The sequence below is a fragment of the Mus musculus genome, chromosome 17 (assembly GCF_000001635.26).
Source record: "Mus musculus strain C57BL/6J chromosome 17, GRCm38.p6 C57BL/6J".
NCBI lineage: Eukaryota > Metazoa > Chordata > Mammalia > Rodentia > Muridae > Mus > Mus musculus.
In genome coordinates this window covers 83,790,587-83,814,477 of record NC_000083.6, presented here as the reverse complement: position 1 = coordinate 83,814,477, position 23,891 = coordinate 83,790,587, and the positions used below count along the sequence as shown (strand labels likewise).

Here is a 23,891-nt window from a genome sequence, read left to right as displayed (position 1 = left end):
CTTACAAACACATGCAGCAACCGAATTGAAAAATACATGGAATACAAAGGGACACACTAATGGAAAGACAAGACAAATCTGATTGGAAAGTTAAGTGCAGACAGTTTTCCAGAAAGAGGAGGACCTTGGACATGCACCTGTCAAGGGTTGTAGGATTGTGTTAACTGAGGTAAGAAGCCCCACCCACTGTGGGCGGCACCATCCCCTGGCCAAGGTCCTGGACGCTATAATTGGAGAAAGTGGGCTGAGCAGTCACTTTGATCTCCTTACCATGGTGGACTGTACCCTCAAACTATGAGTCAAATAAAATTGTTCTCCCTCATGGTTTTTCTTTGGGGGGTGGGGGCTGTCAGGTATTTTAATGAAGTAACAGAAAAAGAAACTAAGGCAGAAAGTTTTTTCCCCATTTCCTTGCTAGAGCCTGGGAGCTCTCTGAGGAAGAGTCTTTACACATTGGTTTCTGAGGTGGGTCTTTATTTACTGAGGCATCTGGATTCAAAACTGAGAGGCTGAGAGAGCTCACAAATACTTTTCCTGTTCACTTCCCTGTACCTATACAGTGACTCAACCATCTCTACCTCTAGTCCTAAGGGAATCTGTCACCCTCTTCTGGCTTCCCTGAGCACGAGCACAAGGTGCACACATAGTGCACCTACACACATGCAAGCAAAAAACTCATACACATAAAGATATAAAAATAAGTCAGGCATGGTGGTGCACACTTTTAATCCCAGCACTTGGGAGGCAGAGACAGGTGGATCTGAGTTCGAAACCAGCCTGGTCTACAGAGTGAGTTCCAGGACAGCCAGGGCTACACAGAGAAACCCTATCTCGAAAAAAAAAAATACCAGGTTGCTGGTTAATCATGCCTAATGCACTTGGGTCTATCTTCCTAACAACCCTTACCCCTGTGGCTTCTTAGGCCAAGGAAACATCTATGGTCCTCAGACAGTGAAGGAGCAGCCTTCAAGCCCTCTTGATACACCAGGCACTCCTCCGCACTGCTTCGTATTTAACAGCCCACCTGGCCCTTTATACTGCCCTGCTGGATGGAGCTGGACCAGGGGCCGTGTGCAGAGCAGGCAAGTGCTCTACCACTGTGCCAGACTAACAGAAGTTCTAGTAGCCCTGAAGTCTAAATTGCTGTGCCGTCAATGATGAACTACTGATCTTCTTGCCTCTACTCCCCAAGTGCTGGGGTAATGGATGTGTGCCACCACAGCTGGGCTGCGCAGTGATAGGGTTTATCTCCAGAGTCTGTAGGCCCTCCCAACTGAGCTATATCCCCAGATATAGCCCAAAATAATGGTTCTTAACTACACAGTTTAGAAGATATATTTAGCCAAGTTATGGCACACTACACTTGAGACTAGGAGACCAGAGGTGAATCTAAAGAACGTGACTTTCTTCCATAAATAATGTTTTAGAACATTCGAAAGGAAAACTGTGGTCTTTGGAAATGATGTTAAATTGCTGACAGAAGGCAGTGGGACCCAAGCATGCCTGGGTGTGCCATCCACTGTCCCTGGCAGTCTATTTTTATTGGCATTTGTGAAAAAACAGCAGATGCAGCCCCAGAGCTCCAACACTGGTACGGTGGCCCTTGCCACCAACCGGTTCCCAGTGCTGAGATGCCAACAGTTGGACTTGTTGGATCATGGATGCCAGAGACAAATCACTGAAAGGACACTCTTCGCAACCCAGATCATAATATTGTACTTGGAGAGCCATTGGCAGTAGATGACCCTCTCCATGGGTGAGCTAGGGAAACGACATCACTCAATTCGGTAGATAAAGAACAGTCTACAACATGCCAGCATGCCCCAGGGGAAATAAGCCAGAAGAGAGAATTAGAACAGGGCTATTACACAATCCATCACTTTTCCTGCCCAGCTGCCCTGGCTCTACCCCACTTCTCTTCCGGGGCCTGTTGCTTTGGTTTTCTTCACACACCGAATCTTATCCACACTACCCCTTAAACAGTAGCCATGCCATTGTGAAGGTTTAGGGCACCTCCAGCTGTGCCCAGTGGGCAGTATCAGTCCACAGCAGGCTTTTCCGCCAGGTTCCCGTGTGATGGTGGTGGAGTCATAGCACGCAATCGTGCCAGCGTAATGAAAGGTCAGCGCATCGGGCCAGCCAAGACTCCATCAGCTGAAGCGGGCGGGAGGAGTCCATCTGCTGAGGAGGTCAGGGGAGGCGTACTCAGCCCATCTGCTCTCTCCTTGCTGGATTTTTTATTTTTCAAATTTAGTCTTCACTGTGAGAAATACTCTGCTGTCTGAAGATCTTGATGTCCCATCCTGCTGCTGTCGGCTTCTAATTATACAAGCCTGCAAGCAAGCAAGCCCACTCTAGAAATGGAATTCCTGTCTTTACTGCTCCTTGGAATTAAGTAATCGAAGGCAATTTCTTTGTAAAGATATCACACCCCTTAATGTGCAAAATATACATGGGGGATATAACACTATCTACCTACCTCAGCTTCCTCAGTAGCTGGGCCTGTAAGTAAAGAGCATTGAGTCCCGGAGTCACGTTAGGAGAATCACACTCTGAGGTAAGAAATAAAGGTAACTGGGCACTTGTGTAGTATGTACAGTGCCCAAGTTCAATCCATATATATACATATGACATGGACACCACACTCTCGAACTCAAAGTAGCTTTGGTTACCTGCATAAGATGGGGCCATGTCCCGTTAAACAAACTCCCATTCATGTTCTTGTAGGCATTGCTAATTAAACTTACTGGGTCACAAAAATACAAAAGACAAAAAAGTTGGACAGAGGATTCAGTGGGAGGGGCCCAGTGGAAGGGGAGGGATTCCATGGGAGGGGGAGGGGATTCAGTGGGAAGGGGCGGGGATTCTGCAGGAAGGGGTGGGAATTTAGTGGGAAGGGGTTCAGTGTGAGGGGGAGGGGTTCAGTGTGAGAGGGAGGGGAGGGCGTGGTGGTAAGAATGACCCAAATTCATTAAACGCATGGATGAAATAGTTTATGAATAAAAAATAAGTCATAAGGAACAAGCTGACATTTAATTTATATATAATATATAATTCACATAACTATAAAACTGGTTGATATCCTAGCTTTCCTCTTCCAAATAAAACTTTAATAGCTATTTTCCAAGTCCTCCTCCTCCATCGTCCTTCCTTTCTTCCTCTCTTTTTCTTTTCCTTTCCTTTCCTTTCCTTTCTCTTCTCTTCTCTTCTCTTCTCTTCTCTTCTCTTCTCTTCTCTTCTCTTCTCTTCTCTTCTCTTCTCTTCTCTTTGTGTGTGTGTGTGATAGGCTCTTATATAGCCCAGGCTGTCTTCAAACTTGCTACTATGGAGAGGATGGCTCCTAAATGCTGGGATAACAGGTGTGTACCACCTTACTCACTGGAGAGCTACTCTGTGTGTGTGTGTACACACAGAGACCGGAAGTCAACCTTGGCTATGCTCCTTAGGTGTTGCCTATTTTGTTTGGTTTTGTGTGTTCTGTTTTGTGTTTGTTTGTTTGTTTGTTTGTTTGAGATGGTGGCCTGGAATTCACCAAGACGGCCAGGCTGAATGGCTGGAAAGTCCCAGGGATTGATCTTCCTTGAGCAGGATTATGAACAGGTGTCTTCTTAAAACTATATTTACTTATGCTTATGGGTGCTTTGTCTACATGTCTGTCTGTGTGGCACATGGGTGCTTGGTGTCCTCGGAGGCCAGAAGAGGTCATTAGATCCCCTGGGAGTAGAGTTGTAGATGGTTGTGGGCTGCCATGAAGGTTCTGAGAATCAAATCTGGAAAAACGGCCAGTGCTCTTATCTGCTGAGCCATTTATCCAGAGTGCCCCTCACACCCCAGTTCTGATTTTCAGAGACAATTTCTCTATGTAGCTCTGGCTGTCCTGGAACTCACTCTGTAGACCAGGCTGGCCGTGAATTCAGAGTTCGGCTTGCCTCCTATGTGCTGGGATCAAAGGCGTTCACTACCACGCCCAGGTCTCTCCGCCACACCCCTGCTTTCAAAAGTGAGTTCTGTAGATGAGATGCAGGCCCTTGTGCTGGCAGGACTGGCCCTTTTTCCAACTGAGCTATAGGTCCACACTGCAGATAGAACCTTAACACTTACTGAGCACCCACTATGAGTCAGAGGCAGCAGACTTCATTTAAACACCTTCTACCTTCAAGTGACTCTTTGCATTTTCTCTTCTCTTTTTTTCCACTCTCCTGAAAGCCGGAAAGGAAACACTACAGGGGTGAGACACGGAAGGAGAGGCTTTGGGAGCCAGAGAATGGAGCCCACAGGTTTCTGTTAGACCTTCAGTCTGAGTAAGAAACAAACAAAATGAAATGAAACCAAAAGATTCCCGAATACCCACTGCATTTTCCTATGTATTTGCAAACAGACACTCGACTCTTATACCCAGGAAACATGAACATCACCCAAGAGCATGCCTCACTCAGCACAGCCCAGGGTCCTTGTTCACCTAGAGGACGACACAAGATTGGGAGTTCAAATCCCACCGCAGTTACCCATTAACGATGTGACTTTGGGTGAGTCACTAAACCTCTCTGGGCTGTTGATTTTTTTTTTCTCCACTACTGAAATGAAATGATGAAATGATATAAAAGTATAAATGATGTCATCGTGAGAGCAGCTCTGTAAGGCGGATGCCATCACCACTTTACAGATTGAAAGAGGAGAAAACAGGTGTGAAGAAGCCAAAGGCCTCACGGGAGCAGGAGGGAGAAGTCCGAGATTCATTGCAGCTCCTGCAAACACTTGGCTACCTGTCTCCACTGCCCATGGTACAAATGCCTCTATTCCCCTGCCCCGCCGCCCTTTCTTGCGCTCTCAGAGGCACAGAGAGCTTCCCTTAAAGGGCCTATCCCTGATAACTGGGCATTAACGTAGTGGAACCCCTGTAGCAGGTTCTCTGTCTGCCAGCAATGCAAATGACATCAAAGCACCTCTAAGTATGTCGGCAAATGGGTGGGTGACAGCACAGGGCCCGACACTAGGACGTACCACACTGAACATATCTGCGCGGTATGACTGTCAGATCAACCCTGCCTTTCCAGCTCCCTGCACCGAGGCTTCTGACACATGAGCCCGTCTGCACTGGCAGAGTCAGTTCTGTTGGGTGGAGTCAGTTCCGTTGGGTGGAGTCAGTTCCGTTGGGTGGGTGCTGTATGTGGTCCGACGCCTTAGGACTGGCTTAACCCACACTCAGTGCTTGTTCTCTGACCCTAGTCTGTACCAGGGCCAAGTAAAAGACAGAAACTTTCAGGAAAGCAGTATGAAATTGTCTGTCTATTTGGGGGTAGGGGAGGGTGTGTGTGTGTGTGTGTGTGTGACAAGGTGATCTAGAATGGAGCTCAGCTGTAGACTGCTTCCCCCAAAATAAATGTGTGTTGGTGCACAAGGCCCTAGGTTAGACCCCAGTACTGTAGACACTAGGCATGCTGGCACCTTTGCTACATCTGGCGTTTGAGGGAAGCTAGGATACATGGCATCTTGTCTCAAAAGAACGAAAAACCATTTTTTTTAAATGTCTGAAAAAAAATTCCTTCTTGCAAATATCAAGAGCTCCCACCACCGGGAACCGGAAGTCCACCTGTGCTTGCTGCCTGCCGCTGTGGTCAACAATGCTGGCTTATGTTTCTGCTGCTATGATGTTCCAACCTCACCTCGGGCCCAGAAATACAGAACCAAGGGACATACACTTGGAACTCCGTGGGATCGTAAGCTACACAGCGATTTCCTGCCTAAAAGTAAAAAAAGCACCTGAGAGGCAAGGACAGGAGGGGAGATGAGTGACAGAGAAGAGACAGGAAGCTGGGAGGCGGGACACTCACTGGAAGCAGGTTGTCTGCAGCCAAATTAGTTTCCCCTATCTTCACAGTCTTGTCCATCTGTTGGCTGTGGTAATTAAGTACCTGTGCTAATTGGTTTCAACATTGTATCACACGGGGTAAGGCTTTTCCCCGTGAATCTGTACCTGCTTTGGTATTTGATAATAGAACTAGGAGATGGAAACTTACTACACTAACCAGATATTATCCAGCACTGAGGTTAGTCAGGACCTGGATCCTGAGAGAATAAGAAACACGGTCACTGTTCCAAGGAAAGGGCCCACTAGGAATCTGTTTCTGTAGCAGTATGGCCTCAAGGCACCAAATTTATCCCTCTGATGGCTTCCTGACACTTGAGACCAAGTCTCTTAAAAAAAAAAAAATCCTTTGCCACGGCTCCCTCTTCTCCCAGAAGGGGGCGCTAGAGAGCTACAAGTATCCTTCTGTTCCAGTCAGCCACACCCTGTTAGCACAAGCAGCTTGTTCCAGTCCTAGCCATTCAGTGTAGCTCTAGCTGTCCTGGAACTAGCTTGGTAGACCAGGCTGGCCTCGAACTCAAGAGATCTGCCTGCCTCTGCCTCCCGAGTTCTGGACCATCACCGCCTGGTATATCCTCTGAAAGCTTCTAAATTGAGATACTTCCAGTTTCTGTGCCCTTTGAACTCAAGGACATTCGCCGTGTTAGTTGGTCTGCTCTACCGTCCAGCTGTTGTTCTATTGATGTCTTATAATAACTTAGCTGTTAAAACAGTTAATATAGCTTCTATTTCTACACTTGATCTTAGCCCAAAGGCCGAGGAGCCATTATAGTTCCTATTTCTAAATAGTACTCACATTGCTTTTAAAAAATATTTTCGGGCTGGAAAGATGGCTCCGCTGGGCTCACAACCAAAAATAAAGAGAAGCATGTTTAAAAGTTTTTATCTTATTTTTAATTATGTGTGAGGGGCTATGTGCACACGACTGCAGTGAAGGTGGAAGAGGAAGTGGGAGTTAAAGGCCCCTGTGAGCCACCAGGCACGTGTGCTGTGTCTTCTGCAGAGAGAGTATGATTCTAACTCCTGAGCGGTCTCGCCAGCCCCTTCTGCTTTAAGATAAGAGTCTGGGTACGTAACCTGGGCAGGTCTAAAGACTCCTCCCACCACTTCCTCCTGAGTGCTAGGGCTCGTGTGTGGACCACCACACTCTCTGCTTGCTGGAGCAGTTACTAGAGAGTGATTCTGAAACTCGTTGTCCTTGACTTAGAGTCCATCTGTGCCCATATTTGGTAAACTGGGGAATTACAATCCACTGCACTAGGTCTGTTTTCTTCAACACTTTCCTTTGTATAATTTATATTGTGCACCTAAGTGCCAGGCTCTGGGCACAGAGATACAATTGTGTGCCCTAACAAACCCATCCCAACCAGAGATCTTTTTGCGTGAACCGAATGGGAAGGCACAGGTTAGTTGGCTAGCACACGGCAAGGCATGTTGTCACCAGCCTCCTTTTTGAGCTGCGACAGCGGATCAAAGAGTTTTGAAGAAAAGACTGGGTATCTTTGGGAAACGAGGCAGGTGTCACCCGCGGCGAGCTGCTGACTTGGTCAGTATGGCGTCAGGAACTCATGCGTGCTGTGCCCCTGCGTCCTCTTCAGAGTGCAGAGGCAGTGACCTTGCAACAGCCTGCATTCATTCAGTGAGAAGCAGGGCAAGCTGCTCTGGAGGCGAAGCCCCAAGGAGAAGAGGGCCATGATGCTGGGCACCAGGTGCTGAAGAGATGACCTGACCGGAGCTGCCGTACAGGTCTGGACCTGGCTGCAGAGCGGCCGTGTGAGGTGCGAGGGAGACTTCCAGCACTGGTTACTGCAGAGACTGGTGAAGGGCTGGGGGTGTGGCACACTGGTGGACTGCTTGTCTGGTGCTGTGGCTTGAATGTGCAATGTCCCCATAAGTTCTGCATTCCACCACTTGGTCCACACACAGTGGCCCTGTCTGGGGAGCTGCAGAAGGTTTAGTAGGCGGAGGAAGCAGACCACTGGGGTCTTACACTCTGGCCCCATTTCCTGTTGACTGCATTTCGCAGATGCAATGTGACCAGATGCCACTCAGGCCTGCCCCGTGCCTTCCTCATCTCGCTGGACTATATTCCCTGGCTCTGTGAACAAAATAAAACCTCCCTTCTTTAAGTTCCTTTCTTTAAAAGTTGTTTTTTTTTGTGGGTATGAATATGTGGATGTATATGTTCAAGTAGGTACATGTATGTGCAGGTGTGTGAGAGCTTTAGGGATCTGTCTACACACACACACACACACACACACACACACACACACACACACACACACACACACCTCTGCTAAAGCTGCAGACACACGACACCTGGCTTTTAGGTGGGAGCTGGGATCCAACCCAGGCTCTTACACATGTGTGGTAGGTACTGTACTGACTGGGCCATCTCACCAGCCCTTAAGTTGCTTCTTGGTAGGTATTTCTGACACAGCAGTGAGGGAGGTGACAGACGCATGTAGCTAGCAGATATAGAACCCTGGGTTCGATCCCCCCCACACTACCTAAAATGGGCATGATGGCACACACCTGTACCCAGCCCCTGGGAGGGAGGGGCCGAAGAACAGACTCTCAAGATTAGTCTTTAACTCCATAGTAAGTTTAAGACCAGCCTATCTCAGAAAGGAGGAGGAGGAGGAGGAGGAAGAGAAAGACGAGGAGGAGGAGGGAGAGGAGAGAGCACAACCTACTTTCTGCTCTGCAGCAGGACTCAGGGAAGCAGAGGACATGCCTAGGTGGAAAGAAAGGAGCCAATACTCCTTTAAGTCTGAGCCCAAGGCCCCTCTGTGGGTGAGGAGAAGCTGAAACGAAATCCCATTTCTCCCTCTGACCTCCTCTTTGCTTGGTCTTCTACTGCCTCCTTGTCAGGCACACGAGGGACAGGGAGCCAAAGTTCTTACTGCCCTGACAGTGTTTGTGTAAACCTGCGATGCAGCCAAACCCTTGAGAGGCACATTTATAGCACGTGATATCTTACAAATACAAACTAAGCTCTTCACCCGCTAAGCTCTTCACCCGCAGTATTTTACCCATCTTGGCATGATGATGGCCATCGAACGCCACAGAAAGGGACGTCAGCCATGGGAATTATTATAGGAGGCCTATTCTATATCCGTGCTCTAGGGCCTTGTTATATGTAATTTACTGTCTCTGAAAAAGGCAGAGCTCCTAAGGCAGGAAAATCCTGGAGAGAGTTTTATTCATAAATACATGCCAAGACTTAAACAGTAAAGACAGCTTCAAACTCTAGGACATCCGAAATGAACAATATCTACCGCCTGCGTGATTTATTACTGTGGCGTTTGGGGTCCAAATGGTGAGATAATTCAATTCCGCCTGAAGAGTCATTATATGGCTGAGCCGAAGAGATGCGCTCTGGGTAAGAGGCGATATTTCTCAGGTTTTCCATTTCAAACAAATTACTTCTGTATTTAGGATATCACCCAGGCAATTCCTTTCATGATATGTAGCCCTCTCGGGCAATTAAAAACATGGATATGATGAAAGAAGTTAGGGACAGATGCCAAATCCAACGTGATCCACAGAATGCAGAGAAAGCCCTGGAGATCACTGAGGGTTCGACACGAGGCAACGTAATCCTTCTTAGGCAAGGAAAGTTAAATTGAGAAGTGAGCCCAAACAGCAGCAGGAACACTGGCTAAATACAGATTCCCCTCCGAACTAGGCTCTTGCCGCATGTGGCAGTGGGGAGCTGGTGCTGAGCAAGGTCTCACTGGCCCACAGCAGCCTTACCCTTCATGCCCTTACCGGCTCACATTCCCACCAACCTCTGGGCTTTTTTGGAACATGAGCTCATGTAGCCCAGGTTATCTTCAAACTCATTTGGTGGCCAGAATCGGCCTTAAACTCCTGGTCCTCCTGCCTCCGCCTCTACAGTGCCAGGGTTACGGCATGAGCCACCATAGGAGCTAAGAATAGCCATAATAAGCAGGAGAGGACAGAGTGGTCCCAGCCCGTCAGAGAAGGAGGCTCCTCAGGGTTACGTACCATCTAGACCATTGTGATGGCTGTAGTTTCTTTTCCCCAGAATGCTCAGAGATGTGTGATTCGGAGCGGCGAGCATCCTCTTGGTAGCTGGAGTTTGCAGGCTTGGTGGAGACCGAATTACATTAGGTTTCTTTGCGGGATGGATCTCTGACGGGAGGAGAAAGGTTTATCAACTCAGAGCATGGTATTGGAAATCTGTACAGACTCTAACACAGCTAATAGGCGCACATCTTCTTTCCTAATGACCCGAGGGTCGGTCCCCTAGGAGGCAGCCATGGACTTGCATAATGAGGTAGCTTCAAGTGTTGTTACTATGGCTCTGCTTATCAAGGCCACTGGCTCCTCCCCTGCTGGCTGGAGCTCTGAGCCTCAGGTGGGGAAGACAAACACTCAGAAAGCCACTTCAGAAGGTCACTTGCAACATGAGATTTGCTAAGGGAATAAAGCACACGGCTTCTTCGGCACTTGAGAAATCTAAAGAGCATCTGCAGAGGCGGCCTCAGAAAAGCCTGCCTCTGTGCTCTGTCCGCCAGGAGAGCGAGCACGCAGCACATCTGGTGTGCAAGGGCTGGGAAAAACAAGATTACTCCTCTAGCTGTGTAGCAAGGCAGTCAGCAGGTCTGGGGCCAGAACATTTCCACGACGATGAGATTTGAAACCAGAGTTCAACACTGTAGTCAAAATGTAGATGGCACACTTTGACCAGGGAGATGCCACAAAACTGTGACGCGTAGGAGGTTCATGGTTAAAGGCCTTTGCTGAGGGCCATACAACCGGACACCTCTTGTTCTTATGCAGAAACTACAATTTCACAGCGGGAAGTAGATTTAAAGACCTCCGGCCACAATTAGTATGAGTGCCTTGGCTCTAAAGCCCCACCCATTCGATGTTCCTCAGAGTTGTCACCTAGCACGTCACCTATGCTCAAACCAACTTGTCTTTTTAACTTGTTTGCTCAACGCGAGGGCCAAAATAGCAAGATTTACTGAAATTTAGGAAGTGCCACTCAGGCTATTATGACCACTCAACTTGGTCTGATCAAAATCTTATACTTCTTAAAATGTAGGCATGGCTTGCCACTACCATCCAAACGAACGATGTCGTACAGCATGGCACTGATGGTTTGCCAGCCTCACTTTTCATCATAACCTGCAGACGCTGACCTGAATGAGACAGTGAACTCCTTTAACCCTTAGATGTACGGAACCTTTGTCTCTCCAGTTCTCTCAACCTTGGGCCGTATGAAAATACTGTTCCTATGGTTTTCATCCCTTCAAAACCTTCAAACAAAACGATCAAGGCTGAGAGCAACTGCTACTGTTGCCGAGAAGGTAGACCTAGCACACAGAGGTAACCACTCCCAGGGATGCGGTGTACGGCAGCGGTCCGGCACTTGCCTGTCCTGCATGAGGCCTGAGTTCAGTTCCGCAAACAACTCACCACACACACAAGTCCTTCCTCCGAGTGCCTAGTGCACATTAAAAGCTGTAATTTGTCACATCTCAAGTTTTGTTTGATTGCTTTTACTGCACGATTCCCCTGCTTTGCCACACCATCTCCAGTAGGATCTGTGTGACACATTCCACAGGCTGAGGCATTTGACCTCAAAAGGGGGGGGGCCTCCTGGAACCGGTTGTGGAACTCTTAGCCGGAGAAAAAATATTGAGCTGTAGTTCTCATGGCAATCTATCTGTTTTGTTTTCTCTTATTCCTTTTCTTATGTACAAGTTCCTGGTAGCCTAGGCCAAGATCTTAAGCGAGAATAATGGGTAAGAAACCATCCCTAGAGATGGGGCCACTAATATCACTTTATCCCAGGGGAAACCAATGCTTTACTTTCTAAATCATTTACAAACTATTATGGTAGATAAAAACTTTCCCAACAATAAAATTTCATATGGCTACATGTGTGTCATCGGAGGTGGATTTTGGTATATGGTAAAGAAAGCCTTAATTAGAAAGAATTTAAAAAGTTTAAATTTATTCATTGAAGATTTATAAAAAAAATCAGGCACTAGATGTTAAGTAATAATTGACCATGGGGCTGGAGAGTTAGTTCAGTGGTTACGAGCACTGACCACCGTTGAAGATTTATTAATCTGCTCCTGGGAATATGCCACTAGCCTTGGCCGACAGCCCCCACTGAATACATCCTTTTAGAATTGTTATGTTTTGATGGTTTATAATGATGTTACCTGTTCTGTTTGTGATTCACTGACTACATAGTTTCAGAGTTGCAATGCTTGGATGATTTTTGTGCTTTACTGTGTCAAATGACTTTTGTTGGTATTTGTGATTGTTTCACTGGATATAGTTTCTAAGAGATGTAATGTTTGGTTTTTTAATGTATAAAAACCCCTGCTTGAGAGCTGCAGAATACACTCAGATTCAAACTGCCTCCGTGTTTGTTTCTGTTTGTCACCGCCAAATCCTTACCCACCTAGCTTCAAGGACCCTCATTCCAGGGACCCCCATACTCAGCTGGGGTGGTCCGTGGCACTGCTTGACTAAAAGTTTTGAAGACAAGGTTTTATTTATTTGGTGACCCCCGAATTATATTCTATAGTGTGTAAACATGAAGATGGGGTTCAGCTCAGCCCCATCTAAGGACAGGACAGTCAGGACTTAGGGGAAATGCACAGAAGGTGGCCCCTACTCTGCAAGGCTAAACTCTTCTTACGGATGGGAAGGGGCCCCAGGAGTCGGTCCTGGACGAGATGATGCACAGTAGCCTTTAAGGCCTTATTCCCCAGGACATGCCCGTAACCATGTGATATGTGAGAGGACATTAGAGCAAGCCTGGCTTCTTCTGTTCTTTAACTTTCTTGAGATAGGATCTCACATAACTGAAGCTGACCTTGAACCCCTCATCTTCCCAAGTGCTGGGACTATTAACTATGGTTAATTTAATTTAACTTAATTTAATTTTAACTAGGCAGGGTCTTGTGTAGGCCAGGCTGACCTGAAACTCCCTATGTAGCTGAGACTTCAAGCTCTTTAGCCTTTGAGAACTAAAACAGGAGCTAAGGTATCGGAGTAACATCAAAGTTGGCGCTATGGGCTTCCGAGACAGATAACACATCAAGTTCAAGGCTACACTTTGATTTTTCAAAGATCAGATGCCTGGAGTCTGAACACTTCAAACACATAACACATTCCAGGCAGCAGAGTGAGGCTCAGTGTAACTTGGAATATTGAAAAGGAAATATTGGCGTGGCAAAGCCCACGGTCTCCGGGCTTCAGAAAGGGGACTCGTTATGTTCTACTCTCTTGATCTGAAAACTTTAGGAGCAGGCTACTGTTGAGTAGTTATTAACACTATCCCAGTTGCCATGTTTCACTGTGTAAGCGGAGCCATCATCTTTGGAGACTTCTGAGTCATGTGGCATAATAGATATTATTAGAAAACAAAAAAAAACTTCCTTTCCACACAGCCAGTGTGTCAACACTGTAACACGTTTCTGAAGCACCTGGGACTTGAACCCAGGGCACTGTGCATTCTAGACACTCACTCTACCACTGAGCCATACATGTCACCTTTGTGGGAGTGGGGGCTGTTTGGTTGTTACTGTGGGATTTTGTTTTGTCTTGTTTGTTTGTTTGTTTGTTTGTTTGTTTGTTTTTGAAAGGGATACATCTGCTTTGGGGTTTTCTTGGCTTTGAGGAAAGAGCTAGGGCAGCCCGGATAGGCCCTCAACTCACTACACCTCCAAGGCTGACCTTGAACTCCTGATCCTTTTGCCTCCACTTCCAGAGTGCTAAGATGCAGGTGTGTGCCATCACTCTTGACTGCTTTGGGGTTTCGGGGCAGGGCTTGCTGGGTGGCCTGGATGGGCTCTCCTGACACTGCTCAGTGCTGGGATTTACAGGCCTCAGTCACTATGACTGATGCCTTTTTTCTTAATGTTGAAAAATCTATTTTTTTTTCCCCTAAAGCAGAAAAAAAAATCCCTTTAATTCTGTTTAAAGCAGTCCTCTATTTAAAGGGAAAGGCAAATCAGAGATAATATAAGTATCTGCATAAAAATTAAAATTAACGATAGTCATCTTGTATTATTAAATAATTTAAAAATGCCACCCCCTCTGCCCATTAGTTTGCTTGGTTTTGTTCTTGTTTTCAGACGGGGTCATGCTAGGTGGCTAAGCTGTTCTGGAGCTCACAGCAATCCTCCTGCCCCAGTCTCCCAAGCACTGGGATTCTAGGCAGGAACCACTATAGGTGACTTTTTCCTTTTTCTTAGCCTATGTCTATTACAATTAATCCGTGTTTAATTCAACAACTTTTTTCGAAGCAAACAAATATATTTAATTCTGTGCAGTTGATAAGAATGTCTAAGACAACATAAAACTATACATGTAAGGAGGCCAGCTTCGTCCATTTGAAGGACATGAACGAGCCCCGAATCCACGTTTGTAAAGGATGTCATCTCCTGAGGTCTTTCTGTGTCGGGCGATACCTACCTAAATACCCAATGATACACGACAAAGGTTTCCTGGTGCTTCTGCTTTTCAGTGGGCTTCCAGAAAGTTCGGCATGTCTGTCTGCATCTGATGAGAGAAAGAAAAATGGAGACACCAGTAAGGTGGTTTCTTCTACCTTTAACACACAACACAGAAATAAAGGGTGCTGGGGGGTGGGGGGGTGGGGGTAAGGGAGTGGAGGGGCAGGAAATGCAGAGCACCCACCCTGTTCCCACTACTTCCTCTGGGTAGAAAAAACTGTTTTGAGTTTCAGATCCCTGTACTGAAGGAGGGGGTCACATCAACGCTCACGCTAAAGCCAATCAAGTGTAGGCCTCACACATACCATGTGTGCTCACCTGAAGAGAGATGGAAATGGGCTTCCTTTTTAGTTGTGACATTTCTACATTGTGATAGAACAACACTCAAGACATACTCTAATGTAAGATTAATACGGCTTGAAACAAACCAAACCAACGGTTGGCAAGGCAACACACTCGGCCGCTTCTCCGCTTAGCTGGAGCGGGCCAACTGCCCTCTGAAGTCTTGGCCTATCCTAACGAAACTCGTCTGCATCAGACGGTGGCCCAGCAAAGTCATTTGGTTCTGTTACTGCTTTGGCTCCATCATAAAATGATACTTGGGCTGAGGCTTTAACAGTCCCTATGTGTGTACACCCAACAGTCACAATGTGAAGGTGGACACTGACCAAGAAAGTTCCCTTGCCTCAAACCATATCATAAAATAGTTCAGAAAAGGAAATAAAACATATAATATAAACACCGCACTTTAAAGGAGCTGTCATCAAGATGGGGTCAGTGCCTTTGACACTCATAGGTGTTCTTTGCATTTCAATTTGGAACCTCAAATACCTCAAAGAAAGACTGAGCTTGCTCCAGGCCACTAGTCCTTTTTCATCAAGGAAATGTTTTTTAAAAAACAAAAAAACAAAAAACTACTAAGCAGCCGGAGGAAATAGCATTTAAAAGACATTAAAATAGACAAGGCCCGCACTGCAGAGGCCCATGCTTCGGGGAAGCTTAGAGACCCCAGGAGTGTACGCCTGTCCACAAGCACTGTGTACCTACAATGCAACCACTGACACTGTTAAAGACCCTTATTCCCCTCTGCTCCAATGGTTACCTCTGCAAGCAGTACTAAGTTGCGAAGCTCTTCACCTGCTACTGAGTGATAATGAAGGCGGAGGCAGAAGCAAGCGCATCTTTAGCAAGTGTGTTTCGATATACTCTGCAAGGATGGAACACGGGTCCAACCACCACGCAGTGACACCACGTTCCTTCTTCCTATGTCTACCTTGCCTAAAATTCTGGTCAGGCTTGGGAAAGAGACGAGCGGGATTTGTTTTTGTTTTCTTCTCCATTAATTCAAGTGGCTTGAGTGAATCGTCTTGGTAAGTACCTCGGCATTTTGGACAAACGCACTTTCCACAGTCCTAGTAACAAGATACGCTGTGCAAGAACACCAGGAAAACTGTCAACGCGGCTACAACTGACTGACACGGGATGTTATATCATCACTTTGACAAGAGCCACCAAGCCCAAAGATGGTCACTGACACTGCACCAACCGGGTTTCTGCTTAGCAAACTGCCTCTGATTTCTCAGACTAAGTCTCGCCAATGATGTCACATTCCTGGGGAAAGTTTCCAAGTACACTCTGGAGATCAAAGCTCTCTGGCAGGACCCATATTTCACTACATCTATCTTAAAGAGAGTAGTAATTGGTGTTGAGAATTACAAGTCAATTATAAAGAAATTAGGTTGAAAAGTGCTAAGATGGCCTAGCCTGGCTTTAACATGAGAAAAACAGGAGTCATTCAGTAGGAAAACCACATTTGGCACACAGGAACGTCTGTAAACCTCACTGTATGATCAATATTGCTGCATCCTGGTCAACAGGCCAGGCGACACCAAGCTTTGTCGGTCCTTGATTCCCAAATTACTCACCACCTCTAGCTCAACACAGAGGAGGCCACTACAAGTATGTGACAAAGGCAGCAACTGAAGACTGTCCTGAGGGGACCAAAACTGCCCAGACAGGGTGGCACAGCAGCACCTCACTCATGTCACTGACTGGGCACTAAGCTCTTTTCTTATGCATTGCATAGCCACACGTTCATGCCACCTGTTCTCTGATGGACTGGAAATACTGGGGGTATATAGCATAGAAGAGATTATAACATAGGGAGATTATAACATAGAAAAGCTGTAAAATATACACGATTAATTAAAATACACAAAGGCTGGGAGGATGGCTCAGTGGGTAAAGGCGCTCGGGGCACAAGTCTGATGACCTGAAATGTGGATTCTGCAATCTAAGCACGCCCCTGGGGAAGATGGAAGATAAAGGCAGAACCTCCAGAAGCTTACGAGCCCTCTAGTCTGGTTTATGAAACACTGCCTGGAACAAGACAGGCGAGGGCCAACAGCTGTCCTGTGACCTTCACAAACATGCTCTGACATGTGTGCTTCTGCACCTTGCTCTCCACATGAGTAAACACACGCACACTCACATACAAAGTAAAATTCTTTAAAAAAAAAAACAAAACTAACATGGTCTTTTCAGATCTCTGTCAAACAAAATCATTAATAGAAACAAAACAGAGGACTCAGTTTTTGATAGAAACGTTTAGCCCAGTGTAGTGGTACATGCCTTTAATCTTAGCTCTTTGGAGGCAGAGGCAGGCAGGTCTTTGTGAGTTTGAGGTTAGCCTGGTCTACATAGAGACCCTGTCCCCACCCCCCACTGAGGTGGGGGAGAGAGACGGGGTGGGGGTGTTAGAAAATACAGTACAGACAAATACAAAATAGGAAGGGAGTGTTAGCACCACAGATCTAGAAGTACCCTTGCTAAGGTTTCCAGAGTTCAGGAAGACTTCTAATAGAAAACAGAAAGGAGCAAACATAATTGACCAGAAATGTAAATGCCTTTCAGATCTCCGCAATGATTTCTGTTTCACTAGTAAAACGCAAGATGGAAGCTAGCAGCTATGTCTCATCCATCAGCTGCATGAGGGAAAGGTGGGGTACACCTCTGCCAAGCTTCTTCAGCCGTGGGCATTCGTCCACTCAAGATAGTAGTTGGGAATATAAGCTGGGTTTCTAGGAGGCAATGGCTATTAAAATTCAAAACGCATCACGACAGTAGTTGCCTCTGAAGAATATTTATCAGAAAGGGGAAAAAAAAAAGATTATGCGATTTGAAGCCACTTCCATAACTTAAAAGAAAAAAAAAATTAAGGGACAGAGCACTTACAAGTTTAAGGGCACAGCAGTTACAAGCACTTGTGACTCTTGCGGAAGAACCAGCTTAGGTTCCCAGCCGCCATATTGTTGCTCACAACCACCTGTAACTCTAGGCCTATGGGGATCTGACCCCGCCTCTTTTGACTTCCATGTGCCATACATACATGCAGGCAAAAACTCATATACATATAATAAAATAAATGTAAGAAAAATTAAATTTAAGTAACCATTGAAAAACAAATTCCTATTAAAGGCAAACACTATTTAAAAACAAAACAAAACAAACAAACCCAGCAAGAGAACAACCCTCCCGCTGCTCTCGAGCTGAGCACTTCAGGAAAGTGTGTGCAGTTGCTAACAATAAATTTTGTTTTGAAGACCCCATGGATACTTGCAAAGCTGAATTCACATCTTCAAACAGCTGGTCTCTGGATTCGGTGCTACTAATCACCTCTGCAAGCTGGCAGGGGGGTGGGGGCAGGCCAAAAAGGGGGGACAGGCCAATCCCCACCTGCTCTGCTAGGGGCTTAGCTGTCTCTGAAGAGCTGCTGAGGTCCTTAAGTGAGTTTCAGTGTGAGGACTCAGAATGTTAAACATTTGTGCTCAGGTTTAAAATGTTTTGTCACATACATATGTATTCTATATATGTGTACTTTTGTTCTGAGATAGGGCCTGGTATTAAACTCACTATGTAGCCCAGGCTGGCCTCAAAGGAGTGGGAACCCTTCTGCCTATGCCTCCTCAGTGTTGAGATTATAGGCACCTCCTGGGAGGTTTATAATTTATATTTTTTAATAGGAAATGCATTCATTTAAAAGATGAACAATGGAAAAAAAATCTCATCCCATTTTTGTCCTAGACTCCCACTTCCCTTTCCTGCAGCTCTTAATTCTTGCGAAATCCCCATTTACAATATTGCAAGCCGTACTACATTCTCCTTTTTTGTTTTTGTTTGTTTGTTTTTGGTTTTTCGAGACAGGGTTTCTCTGTGTAGCCCTGGCTGTCCTGGAACTCACTCTGTAGACCAGGCTAGCCTTGAACCCAGAAATCCGCCTGCCTCTGCCTCCCGAGTGCTGGGATTAAAGGTGTGCGCCACCACCGCCCGGCTTATACTACATGCTCCTTAATGAACATAAAAGGTTACGGCATTGGGACTTCCATAACCAATCTGAAAGTAGGATTTACCTACTGAGTCAAGTTCTTAGGTGCTGCTCATGCCTCCCTGGGGCTGCGACCTCGGTGGCTTCCCTCTTCTGCGCCCACCCGAATACCCTGTAATCCCTACAACACTGGCTCTGGCGCTGTACTGAGGGAACCACCTTCCTTCCCTAATGCTACTTGTTATTCCAAATGTATCTACGACAGCTCTATTCTTCAGTTCTTTAGAATTACAAGTGTCTACCTTACAGTAGTACAACAGCCCTATACCATTATCAGTAACCCTTGTGTTATAGAGATGGGGCAGCCAACACTGCCTTCAAGGGAAGCTTATGAAGTAATACACACGCACTCACGCATGCACGCACGTAAGTACCTACGTACCTACGCACGCACGCAAGTACCTACGTACTTACGCACGCACGCACGCACATACAGCCATTCGTTTCTGATGGATCTCAGACTCAGTTGCCTAGGGACATTAGGTTACTCCAGAGCTAAGATAAACTCGTCTACTGAAGAGGTTATAAGAATGTTCAGATAGAAGAGATAAAGCCAAACTCAGCTAGAAGCGAGGAGAGGAGCCCAGGCAGTACAAGCGAGCAATACTGGAATTTTAAGTTGTAACTGTTCTAAGTCTCTGATTCTCCATGTACTTCAATAAAGATAAAGACGAAAGTAATTAAGTTTTGGAATTTCATCGCAACAAACTACTGCTCTTCCCCTATTATTTTCCATGCCTCAAACAAACAGAATACAGACAATTTAACCCTGACTCTATTCTTAGCAGCATGGATTTCAAACGATAAGACTGGAATGAAGTGACACAAACTCGCTTTGCTGAGAATACTCAGCGCAAAGATGACGTGCAAATACACTGAAAATCACCCAAGAGCCAAAAGCAAAGCCGCCCGCACGGAGGCCGATCCCTCTGCTGATAGCTTCTCTGCCATTTGCTAGAAACAAAGATGATACCGGGCCCCGGCCAATCAGTAATTTTCTGTCTGAAATGTTTCAATTATTCCTCCTAAGAAACTATATAATAACGTGTTTTAAATCATTTAAACAGTTTGGGTGGATATATTTATTTTCTAGTTCCTTAAAATGGGTGAAAAAATAGCATGTCCTTGACCTCAGAACTGCCAGGACAGAACCAAAGATAGCCCTGAGTTCTCAACTATAGTGAGAGCTCGGCCGGCTCCCTCCACTCGGGAGACTGAATGGTTGCCGATTTTCACTCTTCTTATAGGCCTTTTACCTTTAAGTTTAAAAAAATCTTTGAACTTTCAACTTTCAGCTGAAAATCATTTTTATAAATGAGAAATTCTTTTACAGCCGACATTTCTTTTATGGGCATCCTCTTTGATATGCTTTTATGTTTTTGGGGTTTTTTTTATTTTACTTATTTATTTATTATATGTAAGTACACTGTAGCTGTCTTCAGACATCATTACGGGTGGTTGTGAGCCACCATGTGGTTGCTGGGATTTGAACTTTGGACCTTTGGAAGAGCAGTCGGGTGCTCTTACCAACTGAGCCATCTCACCAGCCCCGGGCTTTTTTTTTTAAAAACAAGGTTTCCATGTTACCAAAGCTGGTCTTGAGTTCCCTGTGTAGCTTGTATGACTTTCAACTACTGGCTCTCCTATCTACTGACTCTCCTGACTATCTACTGACTCTCCTATCTACTGACTCTCCTGACTCTCCGGCCCCTACCTTCCCAGGATTCCTGTGCTTCGTAATCAGTTTTTATTTCATAGACAAAGCACCTGAGCCGGGCAGTGGTGGCGCACGCCTTTAATCCCAGCAGCACTCAGGAGACAGAGGCAGGAGGATCTCATGAGTTCGAGGGCAGCCTGGTCTACAGAGTGAGCTTCCAGGACAGCCAGGGCTACACAGTGAAACCCTGCCTCGAAAATCAAAACAAAAAAAGCAAAAAAAACAACCTCAAACAAACAAAAAGAAAACAACAAAACAAAACAAAAAACAACAAAAAAGAAAAAAAGAAAAAAGGAAAGAGAAAGCACACACCCAAATATCTTTAAGATTTTCTAATCTGCCTCTTTTTTTTTTTTAAATCCATTTAAAAGAAATTGTATGGCCCTACCAGCCATGTATGACTCCAAGCTACCACCGATTATGTGTACATTTTCAGACATGAGGCAATAAGAGAAGAGCCCACAGCTCCCCGGAGCAGATAACCTTAGTTTTAACAACAGCAACAACAAAAAGGAAACATGAGAGAGACTGGATGTGCTGAAAAAAAGAGAGTAAGTCACAGAGACGCTGACTGTAATGTATGACCATGCAATGGAACTCACGCAGGACAGAGAGCGCTCACCCACAACAGGCTCTGACTGGGCAAACTCACACGTGTTTGCTGGGGGTGGGGGTGGGGTGTTCTTAAAGAGGGTTCTCACGGGGACTTAAAACTCACTACACTCACACATACAGGATTCCTTAGGAAGCACTGTGTCTCCTACCGTGTGATGGTTGCAAGGCTCCTGGGAAGACTTTGTCAAGACATACAATTCCTAACTAGTAGAAATTAGCAAATTTTATTAAAACCTCATGAACCCTTAAGACTGGGTTGTGATGTCTCCTTAGAGCTTTTATTGAGTTTACACTGCCACGCTACCAAATTGGTAGACGTGCATCACTTAAGGTCCCTCTGGGCAACTGTGCCACAAAAGCCCGCTCGGTCCGGACACCTCCCCCACCTTCTGATTAGTGCTACTCTGAAAATTTACAGGGATTTTGATGTTGTTTTTCAGGGTGGCATGATATAAATGGCAGCAGACAAGAACAATGTTTAAAAAAAAAAAAAAACAAAGGCTGTACACAAGAACTTATGTTTATTGCAAACAAACAAACAAAAAGAGAGAGCGAGGGAGAGAGAGGATGGCAAGGAGCGGAACGCGGAAGGTTAAGAATTGAAAAGCGTCTTACATTCTGCCCTAATGGCAGCATAATTAATAGCAACAAACGGCCGTCTCGCTGCCTGCCGCAGCCGCAGGGTGCTTTTGCAGACCTGACGAGCAATTTTTGTGAAATACGTAGTACGAAGGAAGAAAGCTTGGCGGGTCTTCACTGCAGACTTGGGGCTTCCGGTGTTCCGGACCGGCATGCCCTGCAAGGCCTGCCGGGACATGTGGCTTCTTGCGCGCGGGTCCTGTAATTGTGAAAAACAATGGTATTTTCAGAAGAGAACTTGCCAAAGCACACAGCCACGTGGAAGCATCTGTCACTCAGGAACCTGCCCCTCGAGGGAAACGCAGTGTGCCCGACTGGGAAGAACGCAGGGAGTGCGCAGGGCAGGGGTGGAACTCAGTCTCAGATCATAGGCACCATTGGTGAGAAGCTGCCCGATCGATCAATCGATTGATCGAGTGGCCCTGTGGGATGTTTATTATTTGTAAGGAATCCTAAGATTCCGGACTTGCCTTCCTCTGGTAGACATCCTTCATCTACACGGATTTACCAAGGCCATCTTTCAACTATGGTTCACTCAAGACTGGGCCCTTTTCGTCCCTCCACAATAACCAAGGAAAGAAAAGGCTTAATTTGTGTTTGCTATGTTATATAATAAAGTGTTCTCATCAGTATCTAAAGGTTACAAGTTGTTTTTAAAAACAAGACAATTTGTAAGCTCTCCTCTCAGGCAAACACCTCCCACACACACTATCCTTTTTTTTCCCCCCTGAATAATCTCAAAAGACCAATATTTTGAATACCTGGGGAAAAATTCCCATTTTTCCCGGCTCTGGTGTTCACACCCACTGTGAGTATACAGCACTAAATCCCAGTTTTGCTCATATTTGTAAGTAGTTCTGTGTTGCATTTCTGCTTCCAAGGAAGAGGCCAATAGCCAGGAAATGTGGCATTTTCAACCTGCAGACCCCTCCCACATACCTCTGCAGTCGGGCTGGGAGACTTCTCTTCGTCTGACTGGGTAGGCATTTTCAGACCTCCATACTTTTTCCAATACAGCCAACAGGTCGCGCAGAGTCTACACTGCATGTTAGGTGGGCCCCAGGAATACCACTGATGAGACTGTGTGGCTAAAGACAGAGGGGAAGGGACCAGGAAATCCATGATCTCAAATTAATGGAACCTCAGAGACACCCTGAAGCCACGGCTCCCTTACAGTGCATTGCATGGGCCTGTCTACAGCCAGTTCCTAAGGCTGTAGGCCAAGCATGAACACACACAAGATGTGCGAGTGCGGTTTTCAGTACCCCGAAGATACTAAGTTGCTTGTTTCCAGCACGCATCAAATGTTTGTCACATCTATTGAGAGGAGCCACATCTTGACTTATGCCTCAGGCTGCTGAGACTTTATTTTGTTAATTAAAATTTACTTCATTATATACATGTCTAGAAATAAGTCTTTCCATGGATATGACTATTACTCTGAAGCTCCTTGGCAGTGTGGAAAACCTGAACAGAGTGGTTTAGAAGCTCTCTTAAGGATTGCTACGGTCCTGAAGAGAGGACTCACTGCTAAGTCAGGAGAGCCAGGTAAAATCAGAAACCTGCCTGCTGTTTCTTTCCTCGGGAAACAAAATCTCACTTTAGAATTTCTTCCTGAATACAGAAAGTCCCTATCATGTGAGCAGAGCACAGCTCCTATGCACCATGCTTAGTAAGGCCTGACCCCAGCTGGTTTACTGTTTGGCTGGACACACAGCCTGTGTCAGCTTCTGCCGCTCACACTTGGGTCCCACATGAAAAGCTTCCCGAAGCGGAGCCAAAGAGCGATGGGAACCGAGGAGGTGCAACACAGTTAAACATGCAGGCCCGGACTACTACACAGAGCCTGTTTGAACGGTTGTCCCTGCCTGTAAGTCAGCAAGCACAGGAGGGTGTCCACTAAGAACACCTCACAAACCAGCATGCAGAGCTGGACTACCGCTAGCACTAGACCTGGGCTGGGCATGGAAAGCCCCTGGGTCCAGTCCCCTACCCACACCAAAAGAGCCAGAAAATAGACTACTACACGTAGTTGTAGTTGCCTTTAGCCAATTCAGAATAACTTCCATCATGTGCCGCTCTTGGAAAATTCCTTTCAAGCCAGGCCAAACCCCTTTCCCCTTTTAACTTAAAACATATAATAAAGTTGGCTTT

At 46.0% G+C, this 23,891-nt stretch overlaps 1 protein-coding gene across 12 annotated transcripts in view; it reads right to left on the bottom strand.

Moving 5' to 3' along the window:
* The window catches only part of Mta3 (metastasis associated 3), a 117,553-nt gene that overhangs the window by 9,238 nt on the left and 84,424 nt on the right, over positions 1–23,891 (bottom strand). For 7 of the 12 annotated variants that reach the window (NM_054082.2, XM_006523511.2, XM_006523506.1 and 4 more), the window contains exons 13-16: positions 22,677–22,825; positions 21,714–21,936; positions 14,342–14,428; positions 9,881–10,027 (exon numbers count right to left, since the gene is read on the bottom strand). In NM_054082.2, coding sequence (NP_473423.1) covers positions 9,881–10,027; positions 14,342–14,428; positions 21,714–21,936; positions 22,677–22,825 — 606 coding nt within the window. Of the gene's footprint in view, positions 1–1,063; positions 2,334–2,971; positions 4,298–9,055; positions 10,028–14,341; positions 14,429–21,600; positions 21,937–22,676; positions 22,826–23,891 lie in introns of those variants that run through there. The other 5 variants (NM_001171053.1, NM_001171054.1, XM_006523509.3 and 2 more) reach the window with 4 other exon arrangements.